Source organism: Mixophyes fleayi, chromosome 11 (assembly GCF_038048845.1).
Source record: "Mixophyes fleayi isolate aMixFle1 chromosome 11, aMixFle1.hap1, whole genome shotgun sequence".
Lineage (NCBI taxonomy): Eukaryota > Metazoa > Chordata > Amphibia > Anura > Limnodynastidae > Mixophyes > Mixophyes fleayi.
In genome coordinates this window covers 16193541-16207392 of record NC_134412.1, presented here as the reverse complement: position 1 = coordinate 16207392, position 13852 = coordinate 16193541, and the positions used below count along the sequence as shown (strand labels likewise).

The 13852-nt window shown below is 42.9% G+C and overlaps 1 protein-coding gene across 1 annotated transcript in view; it reads left to right on the top strand.

Moving 5' to 3' along the window:
- The window catches only part of ERFL (ETS repressor factor like), a 46036-nt gene that overhangs the window by 14707 nt on the left and 17477 nt on the right, over window positions 1-13852 (top strand). The window contains exon 2 of the mRNA XM_075191136.1: window positions 13562-13633. Coding sequence (XP_075047237.1) covers window positions 13570-13633 — 64 coding nt within the window. The 5' untranslated portion in view covers window positions 13562-13569. The remainder of the gene's footprint in view (window positions 1-13561; window positions 13634-13852) is intronic.

Below are 13852 nucleotides of genomic sequence, written 5' to 3'. Positions count from 1 at the left end.
TAAAAAATGGTAAAATACGAAAAGATGGCGCTAATAACAATTGGACGACAGCGGCTATACCTGCATCACCGTTTTCTTGCTAAATAGGCTGGGGAAGCTTTGCCGGTGGTCGTCAGCGAAGGCTACCGCTACCTTCCTTTATGAAAGGACATTATGCTTACATCTTGGCTCACAGACGCCAGCGCACAGCGCACAAGCTTCGAGGCAGACATACGGCATCCAAAGAGAACTGAGTAACCTTTTATGCTGCCATGTCATAAATGATTCCCGGCATGTGTAAAATAATACCAGTTCAATAATACTGATTAGCTACATGTATTGAGATATGCTTTGATTCCGCATCTCATTATACCTAGAACCATCCATGCACTCCTATGAACTGATATAAATTCAGAGTGGGTGGGCTGTCTGCAGTTTGCCATTTTATATTGCACTAAATGAGGTTTCATTGTTATCAATGGACGAATAACAAATTAATTTTGCCTATTTCTCCATAGGAAATGAAAAATGTGTAAATTCCACTAAAACCAGGGCTTAAAAAAAACCCCAAGATCAGCATTAATTGTTCAAAAAGCACACTGTAATGGGAGCAAACTTAAGATCTGCCTACAGATCTAGAGTAAATCACAGTGTTAAAATAGCGATAACCAGTAATTGCACCCCTCGCCTTGCAATACGGTTTGTCAAGTTGCAAATGGGGGCCTTAGTTAGGCATACTTGCCCACAGTTTCGGAATGTTCGGGAGACTACGGAATTCTGGGTAGATCACTGCCATTCTCTCACCTCTTGCCCACTTCCTGGTTCTACAGATTTGGGGCTTGTCCCTATTTGCCAAGACCTCTGGGCATTGCCAGCGATAACTTTCGCTGGCGGTCTCTGGCGAAAGCTTCCCCAGGCAAAGGACAGTGGCAAGGACAGTGATAGACCGTGTCACGTACGCACAGACACTCAGAAGATGGGCAGGCGAATCAGTAAGAGCCCATTCTCCGGTGCCAACCAGTATCGACCGTGGAGAATATCACTGCCCTGCAAACCCTTATTGGTAAATAGAGGCGAGAGAAGCTCTTTGATTTTGCCTGACAATAGTATCTAGACCACTTAAATTAAGAAATACTGGTGTTCAGAGAAAAAATGTCTTCTCCACATCTCATGTTTATCCTAATATATATCTATATAGTTTACTTTCTGAGCATATGTTATTCGGACTGGCACAGTGGTCCAATTCCTGTTTCCCAGGAGTTCCGGAATCCACGGAGTTGTCTCCCCGTGGTCCTGGAATCTTAGTTCCACAGACGGACAGTTCTGTTGGATAATTGAGAATTTCTCCAGGTCAGCAAGCTTCTGCTCAGCCCTTAGTCTTGAATGATATTCCATGGCATTTGTGTGATTTCAATTGATTTTTTCCAGCTTATCCTTCTCTCACAGACTTCTCTCCTCTAATGTGTTTTAAAGAAAATAAAATTCTCTGGAAATATAAGGTGCAACGTTGTTTAACCTGTCCTGTTCTCCCAGCGTTGCAGAGGTTAAGGAGCCGGCAGTGGGCTGTGGATATACATATTGTTTAAAAACCTTGCAGAAATGAGGGTGCCATTTGAGAGGGCTGCGCGGAGGGGAGGGAGAGTGTGTGTCTGCCATTTAGATGGTTGAAATTATCCAGCTGTATGATTGGGATCGAGCCGCTGTTTATATCTCTAATGACAAATTCTTTTTAAAAGTGTCTCTGTGATGTGTTCCAAACCTTTATCTAAACACAGATCTATACAGCACGAAATTACCTCCAAGCAAAACACACTCACTATTCACCACTCAGCCTGTCTTCTTGTATGAGAAGGTCAAAGGAACAACGACGGCATTTATACCACTCACCTAATCCTTTTATACAGACACAGGGCTCGCACCTAATCTGTGTACCAACAGTGGGACACGTACCTCGCTCGTTACATCTCTTATACAGATGGTGTAACTCATGTCTTATACCTCACACGCATCATATATCCATATATCAGGCCACGTATATCCCACCCACCTTTAATACAGATACCAGGCCACCTACCTCTCGCTCATCTCTTATACAGATACCAGGCCACCTACCTCTCGCTCATCTCTTATACAGATACCAGGCCACCTACCTCTCGCTCATCTCTTATACAGATAGCATGCCACATACCTCCCACCCACTTCTTATACATATACCAGGCCACATACCTCCCACCCACCTCTTATACATATACCAGTCCACGTACCTCCCACCCACCTCTTATGCAGATACCAGGCCACATACCTCACACTCATCTCTTATATAGATACCAGGCCACGTACCCCACACTCATCTCTTATATAGATACCAGGTCACGTACCTCTTACTTATCTCTCATATATATATCAGGCCACATACTCCCTGCCCATCACTTATACAGATAGCATGCCACGTACCTCCCACTCATCTCTTATATATATACCAGGCTATGTATCTCTCACCCATCTCTTATACAGATACCAGGCCACGTACCTCCCACCCACCTCTTATACAGATACCAGGCCATGTACCTCCCACCCACCTCTTATACAGATACCAGGCCACGTACCTCCCACCCACCTCTTATACAGATACCAGGCTATGTATCTCTCATCCACCTCTTATAGAGATACCAGGCCACGTACCTCCCACCCCCCTCTTATACAGATACCAGGCCACGTACCTCCCACCCACCTCTTATACATATACCAGGCCACATATCTCTCAAACATATCTAATACAGATACCAGGCCACGTACCTCTTACCCACAACAGATACCATTTCCTACCCATAACTTATACAAATTACCAGGCCACATATCTCTCACCTATCTCTTGTAGTAGAATGTCTGCTCTCCATCTACTTTTTCTACATTAATTTTTTTCTGTATTTTGTACTTCCAGTATGAGTATACCTACTGGAATAACAGAGTTAGCAGCTGCTACCAGGCCCTTGTGTAGCGACCACTTGTGCTGCTCTGGGCCCTGCGCTATACTGCGCTCAGTGCAGATTGCGCTCAGTGCAGATTTTCCGTGGTCAGCGAGAAGCTCAATGAGCTCCCTTCTGTGTGACCAGCAACACCGCAAGCGATGTGAGAGTTGCATTCTAGGAGTCCAAAGTCACATCCTGCGCAGAGGGCGAGGGCATTCTTATACATAGCATAGGCAAACCGAGGGGGTTCCTAGTGCCTGGAAACCCCCCTCCAAGGCTGGGGCACTGTATAATTGAGGTGGCTGAACCCTGCTCCTACTTCACACAGCTCTGCTTGAAAAGGGAGAGCTACATGCACCTAACAGTAGTGCACGCAGCATTGCCCATGTATATTATGGGAATAGGAAGAGTTGGAGAGCAGCCAAGCACTGTCTAAAATTATAGCCACGCCCCCATGCATGCTGGTCACGCCTACGGGCGGCGTGGTGTGGAAACCCCCCTCTACAAATCCTGCGTTTGCCCCTGCATAGCTGTACGGCCCAGCAAGGTAAGTGAGGAGGGAGAGAGTGGATCCTTCCCAGAAACCTTGGGAGTCTTTCAACAAATGTATTTTCTAGTGATAACATTTGGGGGACTTTCTCCGTTATTGCAGAATTTCAGAACAAAATTTTTGTTTTTTGATTTCTCAGCTTAATGTGGTGTATGTTATCACCATCATTATCTTGTGCTTGTTGCTTTTTAAAAATTATCCAATTTATTATTAAAATTTAGTTTAAATCCTAATACCAAAATCTTATCAGTGCCCCTTGGTTGCTAATGTCTCCCCTGAAATAAGCTGAGCGCTCCCAGGTCCTGGATGGAGGTGATCAGGGAGTGGATCGGGCTGAGGTAAGCTGTTTAAGGACGGCTGCCCTGACAGCGTTGGACAAATGATACCGAGTCCGAAAAGCCGGGAGTTCAATTAGTGAACACACTGAGTGAGTCGTTGGTGTAAGTGACCTTACACGTTTAATTAACATCCTATCATTATGAAAGATGGGAATCAAAGTTCCGTCACTTTGATAAATTAACAAATTATGTGCTGCGCCTGTTCTCGGAGGCTCGCGTCCAGATCCTCTTCTCTCTCGTCTCCCCTATCGGCCCCCCCACCCCTCCCCTCTCTTCCTTTGTCATCCTCACAAACAGGAGTTAGCAGTGAGGAAAGGAATACAAGCTGGGGCTTCCTTGAGATGTGGGGTAAGCACCATATCCCAAATTATCAAGTATTGGTATAGCAGACGCTCCAACCTGACCCCTTCCATCCGGTAAAAATTGCTCCGTTTCTCAACTTCCCACTTAAATTCCTATTGCAATCACCTAGGCTGAGATAATTCATTGATGGTTGAAAAAAACCCACCCTTCTTATCAATGAAATAACCCAGCCCAGGTGACTGCAATAGTAGATGAAGTGAGAAGTTCAGGAACACAACTATTTGTACCGGTTGGAAGGGGTCAGGATACAGGGTCTGCAAAGGGCTCTTTCTTTCCAACATTAAAACAGTCCTTCTATCTCTCTTTCACTTATAATATTCCTTAGGGGTCTATTTCTCAAGACCCTGCTATTTTCTATCATTGCCCATCGCAGCAATGAAAAATCTTATTTCACTCAATAAAAGATAAGAAGAGTCTTAGCAATAACCAGGGACCTTCTGTGCAGACCAGTTTGCCAGCTGGTGCATCTGGCCTGGGCCTGGAAATCCAGACTTGGGCTTACCATTCCAGATTTCTATACAAAATAATCATAAAGATTAAAAACAAAATTGTGAGGAAAAAAAATATGCTTGAATTTACCAATAAACTATTAACTTCCTTAGCTGACCCCAGGTTATTGCCATCCTGAGTTGGCGATAGCGATAGGAGGATCGTGTCAGTACTTATACCACTGCATTCCATGGTAAATCAGGGGGGAATGTGCAAAGTACCGGGGCAAGGGCCTACCTATGGGCAAAGGCCTGCCTGTGTAGTGAGAGGCTCTGTAAGGGTCCCCAAAGAGTTGCTCTGTCAGGGTCCAAAATATTTCTTGGCGGCCCTGCTTGGCACATCCACTCAGTGCCTGGCACTCCCACTCAGTGCCTGCCACTTATACTCAATGCCTGCCACTCCCACTCAGTGCCTGCCACTTATACTCAATGCCTGCCACTCCTACTCAGTGCCAGCCACTCCCACTCAGTGCCAGCCACTTCCACTCAGTGCCAGCCACTTCCACTCAGTGCCAGCCACTTCCACTCAGTGCCTGCCTCTCTCACTCAAATGTCTTGGCCTGAATCTCTGGATTACTTCCAGCTCCACTCCAGTCTGTTGGGGCAGATAGAAGGTGAGTGGCACTCACCCTTTGATATTAACCATCATACCCATTATGATGATCATCAGGCATTGTGGTTGTTTTGGGGACCCACCTGATGTGATATTGAGCCAATTGTCTGATATCAGCTATGATATTGTAGTATGTGTGGCCAGGTTAAGTATTCCAATAATGGGAGTATGTTTTGCCATGATGAAATCATTCTTATGCAAAAGTTGTATTAGTATGCTCAATGACATATAATCCCCTATGTAAAAGGGATAATTGGAGTTGTATGTAGGATATGTAATTCCACTACAGCAATTGGAGGGAACAATGGGTGCATGCAAGTTCTAGGTGTCTGCAAAAAATAGGAGCAGCCTTTTCTAACCATAAATACATGGTTGTATGTTGCACACTGGGATGCAGAGAACCATACATCCCAACTTTTAAAGTTGGGGAATCAGGTGGTGCTGCGGCTGAGCGGTGGTGCGGCCATGAGTCGGGGGGGCGTGGAAACGCAGCACAGGGGTGTGGCCATGCCCGCCAGCCCCCTTTAAAACGCCCCTTCAATACCAGTGACAGCTTTACCTCAGATCAGGACTGTGCCGCCTAAATAGGGATAGTTGGTAGGTATGAAGATCTGTAAATGAGGGGAAATCTATGTATATGCTTTCAAGATATTTTCATATTTTTATTTTTAATAATAAACTCTCCTATATGTTTATTTCCAGGCAAAGCCTGCACCTGCTTCACCAACTGCTTTCTGTAACCATGTACCTTCTCTTACTGCTCATTACAACTAATTATAACCTCCCCCCACCACAAACCACCCTTAAACATACATACATTTAGAACTACATTCACAAAGTGTACCTGGCTCTCACCCACACACAGCCATAGAGCTAGATTCACTAAGCTGCGAGTTTGAAAAAGTGGAGATGTTGCCTATAGCAACCAACCAGATTCTAGTTCTCATTTATTTAGTACATTCTAGAAAATGACAGCTAGAATCTGATTGGTTGCTATAGGCATCATCTCCACTTTTTAAAACCTGCAGTTTAGCAGATATACCCCATTGTGTCTGCTATTTCCTAATCAATTAAGAGGTTGCATTCTTTGTTGGCCCCGCCCACAAAATGTCTGCCTCCTATGTGTTTAAGCAATGGGTGCACTTTAAAGAAGCTTTTAATAATAGCAAATGTCTCTTACCAGAGCAGATAGTCGTATTGGATGTTACTAATGGATCCTTGTGGAAGGGATTTAACCGTGTTAATAATTCTAGAATAGTTGCTGCTTTAAAATCTGAGACAAGTTAGTTACACAAACACAAAACCGTAGCATTTTACCAGCTCTTGGGATATTGATAAAAGACCCCGGATTGTGTAGGAGTGATTTCTGGGGAGGCAGAAACATGCCCCCTCCCCTCACCCCTTCCTTCTGCTCAGAGACCCCTTTGATTTGCTGCCTGTCTATGATTCTTTGCCTAAAGCTCTGTCCCCCTGGCTAGTTATTTTCTTTGAAGTGTTGGAACCCCCCTTACTGTCCTTGCTATAAGCTGCTGCATATTACAGGAGCCTAATTAGAAATCGATGCCACTAGCCTTGCGGGTGTTTGCAAAGTGTTTGTGGATGTTAATAAAATTCCCAGCTCGATAGAACTCATCCTAAAGCTTTGGGAGAAAAGAAAGTACTGACTATTGGAAAAGAAAGAGAGAGGGTGATAGAGGGGGGAAAGGAATTGGGAAGATTAAAGAAGAAAACGAACATTCTGTATAGAATTTCATCACATTGTTATCCCTGTATCAGAAGGAAGATATCTGATACATTAGGGAGGGTCCCATTATCCCAACATCACAGCCAGTCACACCATTCTCACACATGGATATATAAATGTGGATTAAGGTTCAGCCCTAACCTACTGCAACACTCCTGATTTTCTTCATATTAATAACAAGACGTAAGCCCAGAGACCAGTACTCACTGGGAACTGATCCCAGAGTAAAAACCCCCATCAGAAATCCCCTAAACACTTTCTTCTCTCGCTTTTAATGCTAAGAGGTAATTGAAGAACAAGTATATGGCTACCAGGGCATGCTGCGACTTGTAGTGGCACCACAGCCTTTACAGTCACAAGTATACCCATGCCTTGGACATGTCATTAAAAAACAAAAACAAAAGTACTTTTCTTTTTTAATTCATGCTCTAGTAATAAATGGTCAGTAGGGCGTTGTTAATGGCTTGTAATTCACGATGCCCCATTGATCTGCTCGCTATCAGCAGCCAGCCTTTAACTAGACTGGTATGGAACGGGTTAACACAGCCATGACTGATCTTAAACGAAGCTCCTTATTAAAAAGAGATTTGAAGTCTTTGCCAATCCAGGGGTGACAGGCGTATAAAGCAGTTCCAAAAGTCATTATTCAAATGTCAGTGGGAACAGTAAGGTGAGAGGGCTCTTAATAATGACTATACAATGAGTCCATTCTGGGGGGTGGGGGGGTCTGGCTGTCGGGTGGGATTGTACAATTCATAATCTCACGTCCCACGTTATAGTAGGACAGCTGTTAAATATAAAAAAATAAATAAAAAAATCAATTTTAATTCCAGTTTTGGAGATGGTTTAAATGAGAAAAACAAAAGACAAAGAGAAATTGAAAATCCAAGAACTATATAAAGTTTCACTTCCGTCCTATCCAACATATAATTCTCAGATATTTTTTTTGTATATCCCCTGGTTCTGTTGATACAATTCTCTTGCAGACACCTCGCCCGCATTTTATCTTTGAAGAGATATGTATTGTGTTTCCCCCCAGAGACATATAAAATTGCAAAACTCATTTCACAAGTAGATAGACCAATTTAGATAGCTTCTAATCTAGCAGACTGCCAGCTTGTGGGACTACAAGCCCAAGCATGCCAGCCTCTTAGTGTGTCTTAGATCAGGTGACTTTACCATGTAGCACATGAGACAGGGAAAAAAATATATATACAAAATGACCAGTTTTGCCAACAGCGTATTTATCAAATGACAATCACAGCGATAAAGTTACACAACAAACTGACTTCGTTGCTTAAGTTGAAAAATTATTATTTATTTTTTTTGTTTTATTCATGTTACAAAGTTTTCATCACCTCGGAAAATCAACAGATCTTCAAACTATCCAACCAAGAGATTTATTGATCCTTATTAGATCGGTGTGAGGTGGAACCGTTTTATGTCGGTCTTCAAAGACTTTGGGCAAAATATTGAGTTTCCAGACACTTTGCTCTCCGCCGCATTTTAATCAACATCGAAATGAATCGCTTCGTGGGAAGGGTTTTAAGTTCATCCTTCCCTGCTGTCCCGAGGTTCTCACTCCCAAAAACTTTCTATCATTATTGTGCGTTCTGCGCGCAGTGAGAAGAATCACATGTTACTGTTACCGAGGATTTTATTGTTTATTTAGGAGGAATCGAGTCGCAGGGAAACGAAATGTGTCTACAGAAAGCAGAAAAATAGACAGATAATCACTGAGATGCTGAGAGGTTCCTTAAGTACAAGCCAGGAGAAGCGGAAATAAATAACTCACAATGAAAGATGTTTTTAATTTTTATTACACATTTGTGCATCTATCAACCTATTTATCTATCTATCTACCTAGCCCATATATATCTGTCTGTATATCTATATCCTTAGCTATATATCCATCTCTCTTATATCTATCTAATAGTTATCTATCTATCTATCTATCTATCTATCTATCGTCTGTCTGTGTGTTTATCTATATCCTTAGTTATATATCTATTTATCTCACGTATATACATCTATATAATAGTTATATATCTTACACCTGTCTATCTATCTATCTATCTATATATCTATCTATCTATCTATACCCTTACTGATCTATCTATCTATCTATCTATCTATCTATCTATCTATCTATCTATCGTTAATCTCATGGCTATCTATCTATCTATCTATCTATCGTGTCAGTCTGTCTATCTATACCCTTACTGATATATTTATTTATCTATCTCATATCTATCTAATAGACAGGTATAAGATAGATAGCTATATATTTATCGATCTATCATCCATCTCATATCTCTCTATTTATTTATTTATCTCTCTATCAATTATCTCATGTCTATCTCTCTCTCTCTCATATCTATCTAATAGTTATCTATCTATCTATCTGTCTATCGAATAGCTATCTAACCTCTCTCATCAATCTTGTGTCTATCTGGCTCTTATCTATCTCATATTTATCTATCTATATTTGTCCTATCTATCTATCTATCTATCTATCTAATAGCTATCTAGCCTCTCTCATCCATCTTAAGTCTATCTTTCTCATATGTATTTATTAATATTTGCATGCTCTAAGCTGTATTAGTGTATAATTGCCTATACATGACATAGCTCCGTTTACCCCTTGAAGCGCTCCACATTCCGTCGCATGGTACAAAGCAGGCACCCAGCTCGGTGTACCGATCGGTTACCCTCTCAATTAGCCGTGGCCCCCTCCTTCCCCTCTCTCCTATTTAACAGGTAGAGTGTATGACATTTGATCTGGGATTTCACATGAAAGCCTCTCTGTAGATGTTAGTTAGGATCTGCCATTGATCCCCATTGATTAAGTCGAGTTTACCCTACCACGCTGCGCTCTGGCGGGGAGGGTGGGATAGGGGGGGCTCTTGAACAGACAGGGCATCTGTGGACTTGTAGCTTTGCCGGGGGTTATGAAACAATGAGGTTATATCTAAAAAAAAAAAACACAAGAAAAAAAACCCACTTCCCTCCTTTCAACTCTTACAAACGTTGCCGTCGGATATATAAATCGATAATTAATGACAATGAATAATTTAACGTATCGATTTTACTTGCCACATATCCTTACAGATGGAATGCATATCTCTATATGTAGATACAGTATATGTGTGAGTCATTATGGTCTGCAGAGGGGGGCGCTTAGGAGACAATGGAGCAAGAGGGGCTATTTCTGCCAGCCTGTTAGTTTATGTTGGTTTTTGTGTGTTTGTTCATAGTGTGTATTCTGTTTAAATAAATGCAAAGAAGAGGGGAGAGGAGAGAGGAGGGGGAGTGAGGTGCTGGGATTGAAGGGGCGTGGAGGGTATTCCCTCAGCTGCTTGTTATAACATTTCTCCAGGAGATTTAAGCAAGTTGAAAGCTCTTGTAACTAAAATCAAAACTAACACGGAAATGATTGGTGCCTCTCATCTGGGAAGAGCGTCCTGGGGCCCGAGAGGGGATCTCTGGAATCAGCTTTGATTTCTAAAAAATGCATTACCTCCGAAATCAAACGAAACATTACTTAGAAGAGAAAGAGAGTGTGAGGATTGGGGAGAGGGAAGGGGGGCAATCTATCAAGGCAGAAGTGTATTTGAGAAGGAGAGGGGGGGGGGGGGATGGATAAAGTTCTGTAAGGAAAAAAATAAGAAAGACAGTTTGCCCAGATCAGAGTTGGGACTATGTCCTCCTTCTCTACACTCACAGCGCAAATCCTCTATTAATGTTTAACTGAGGATTGAAATTTGGGCAAATCTCCCTTGGCACCCTCACCTATATTTGTACTGGAAGTGAAACTCCTGCTCTCATTAAAGTAGCTGTGTGTACACAATAAAACTGTTTCCATAGAATTTCCAGTAAATTAGGCTCTTTTCTGACAGCTGGTGGGATATCAATGTTCCAAGCTTATAGTCTGATCTTTGCCAAACATTGCGCTTGCTATCCCTCTCTTGATCTTGTGTGTTTGTTCAGCTTATTAGATATGTTTTATATTATTCCATCCCATGTCTAAGAGAATCTACTAGGCATTCTAAAAAGGATCCAGCCTTTGCTTTGTTAAGAGATAACCTCTTAAACTCTCTTGTCTGTCGGTTTCAGCCAAGGTGTCCCGTGCACAGAAGTCTTCAGCACCTTGGTCAGCGCCTAATAACATCCTCTGGCCATGGTGCTGAATCAGGGACTTGATGGGAGAGCTGAGCGCGTCAGTAACCAACAAACGTTCAATGTAACTCAGCCAGATACAAACGCACCGAGCAGTTTATTCATCAGTCGCTGCGTTTTGCGCATTCCTTTCCGTTGGTATAACCGTGCGCCCTGTATTTGTAACGTTCCATAGCTAAAATGGTGACATGACAACGTAACACTTCCCAAAGCCTCAACATGTGACCAAAACACACATCCAATGTCAATTATAGTAAAACTACACCTGGTGGAAGTTTAGATAGTGGTCAGAACTGCGTTCCTGATTTTTCTCTAAGCCTTCTCTATCCCATGATTATTTTCTATTTTTGAGTCTATTTGTGTCTCCTTCCCTCTCCTTCATAAGCACACACACTTTCTCTCTCTCTCCAGTGGATTATCTATTTTATTTTCTTCTGTTTCCCATTTATTTGCCTGCCTGGGTTCACACCGTCCCAGCAGTTTCCCTTCTCCTAGTTTCTACACTGAAAATTGAAGCTGGGAAGAGAAACAAAAGAAAAAGAAACAAACAGGCGCTTAATGAAGATAAACCGACTGGCCGAGCACGTTGGCTCTGTGCTACAGTCTGGCTGAATTAAATCACCTCTGGAGTGAGCAGGAGATTGGTGAACAGAGGCACCTACAGAAGCAGAGTGTAAGAAGTGCAGTGATAGGGCCGGGGAGGAAGACAGAATGTGATAGACATAAAGGAAGAGAAGAAATATCTGGAAGTGAAAGGAAAGGTGGATGGAGGAGGAGAAAGTACTGAGAGTGGTTGATGAGTGAAGGTAGTGTTGTTTCCTGTAGTTTGCTCTAGGAAAGAGAATAAGGGCCTTACACATGCCCCCCTCCCAATACAACCCCCCCCCCCAACCTGCATGTCACACTAGAGGCGTGAAAACAACACAAACTCTGCCTAGGGCCCCACTTTTCTGCTGCACCCCATCTGCTGTTACGTTGATCATTATCTGGCTTTGGCTTGTCTTAGACAGCCGGGGGGCTGCTTGGGAGGGGGGAGAGGAGCACAGAAGACTTGGTGAAAAAGATCAAGCACAGGAGGGGGGTGAGAGGAGGAGGGGGGGGCTGTGGTTCTTGCTAGTGGCTTTCAAAGAGCAGGATACTTCATTTCCCCATCATATTATCAAGTTGTTTTTACAAGGAGTAACAAAGTATATTGTTATGAGTTCTGTGGAGTAGCTTATATATCATTTAATGCATTATTATGCATTAAAAAAAAATATACACAATGCATTAACTATTTCTTTGTCGCTGTCTGGATTGTTAGATGTATTTCATGCGTTTAAAATGAATGGTGTTTCTGAAAATCCATATAATACTCATAGAGTAAAGGTGGTCTTTATCATCCGCATCCTTGGATCTCTCCTAACTTAGGGAAGGGTTTTATATTACCTCCAATAAACCACAAGAGTATAAACATATGTGTGAACAAGTATGTAGTGTATATGAAATGTAACCTGAATATGGATTTTTTATCTTGGGTACAAAGAATGCTTAATAGATCTGCCGCTTACTTGTATTGTTTCTGCTTCTCTTCCCTACTCTCTGTTTCTGTACTCTCCTCTTCCTCACCTGTTTGCTCCACTTTCCCCTGGATCTCATTGCCTCTATCACTCTCATCTCCTCCTCCTCACCTGTTTGCTCCACTTCCCCTGGATCTCCTGCCTGTATCACTCTCATCTCCTCCTCCTCACCTGTTTGCTCCACTTCCTCCCTGATCTCATTGCCTGTATCACTCACACATCTCCTCTTCCTTGACTACTACTTCCTCCCTAATCTCCTGCCTGTATCACTCACATCTCCTCTTCCTCACCTGTTTGCTCCACTTCCCCTGGATCTCCTGCCTGTATCACTCACATCTCCTCTTCCTTGACTATTACTTCCTCCCTGATCTCCTGCCTGTATCACTCTCATCTCCTCCTCCTCACCTGTTTGCTCCACTTCCCCTGGATCTCCTGCCTCTATCACTCTCATCTCCTCCTCCTCCTCACCTGTTACTTTCACTTCCTCCCTGATCTCATTGCCTGTATCACTCTCATCTCCCCTTCCTCACCTGTTTGCTCCACTTCCTCCCTGTCTGTGTCACTCACATCTACTGTTTCTCACCTCTTCTTAATGCTCTTGCTTCCTTGATCTCCTGTTTCTGTCACTCCCATCTCTTTCTCGTCTGTTTTCCACTCACTTCCTTCTCCAAACTTCTTTTTCTCCCTTTCTTGTGCATCCTCTTCTCATCTCCTGGACTTGTGTCCCCCTCCCCTATTTCTCATCTGCCGCTTATCCTCCCTTTCTGCACTGTCTGTAGACCCAAGCATGGACTGTAGCTGCGTGTCTGACATCCTGCTGACTCCCTCTATGCCGGCTCTCTGGACTCCAGGTAACTTCAGTCTGATTCTATGTGTGTACTGTGTGTACTGTGTGTGCGTCCTCTAAATCTCTGCATCTAATCGCTGTCGTTCCATGTATAGAACGTTATGTACTACGGGTGTTGTGAGGAGTTTCACATAGAAGTATTCCAAACGTTTGTTTCCCACCTCTACCTGAAATATAACAGAATTTCTCTACAATTCTTAGTAAATTATCTAAATATCCATCT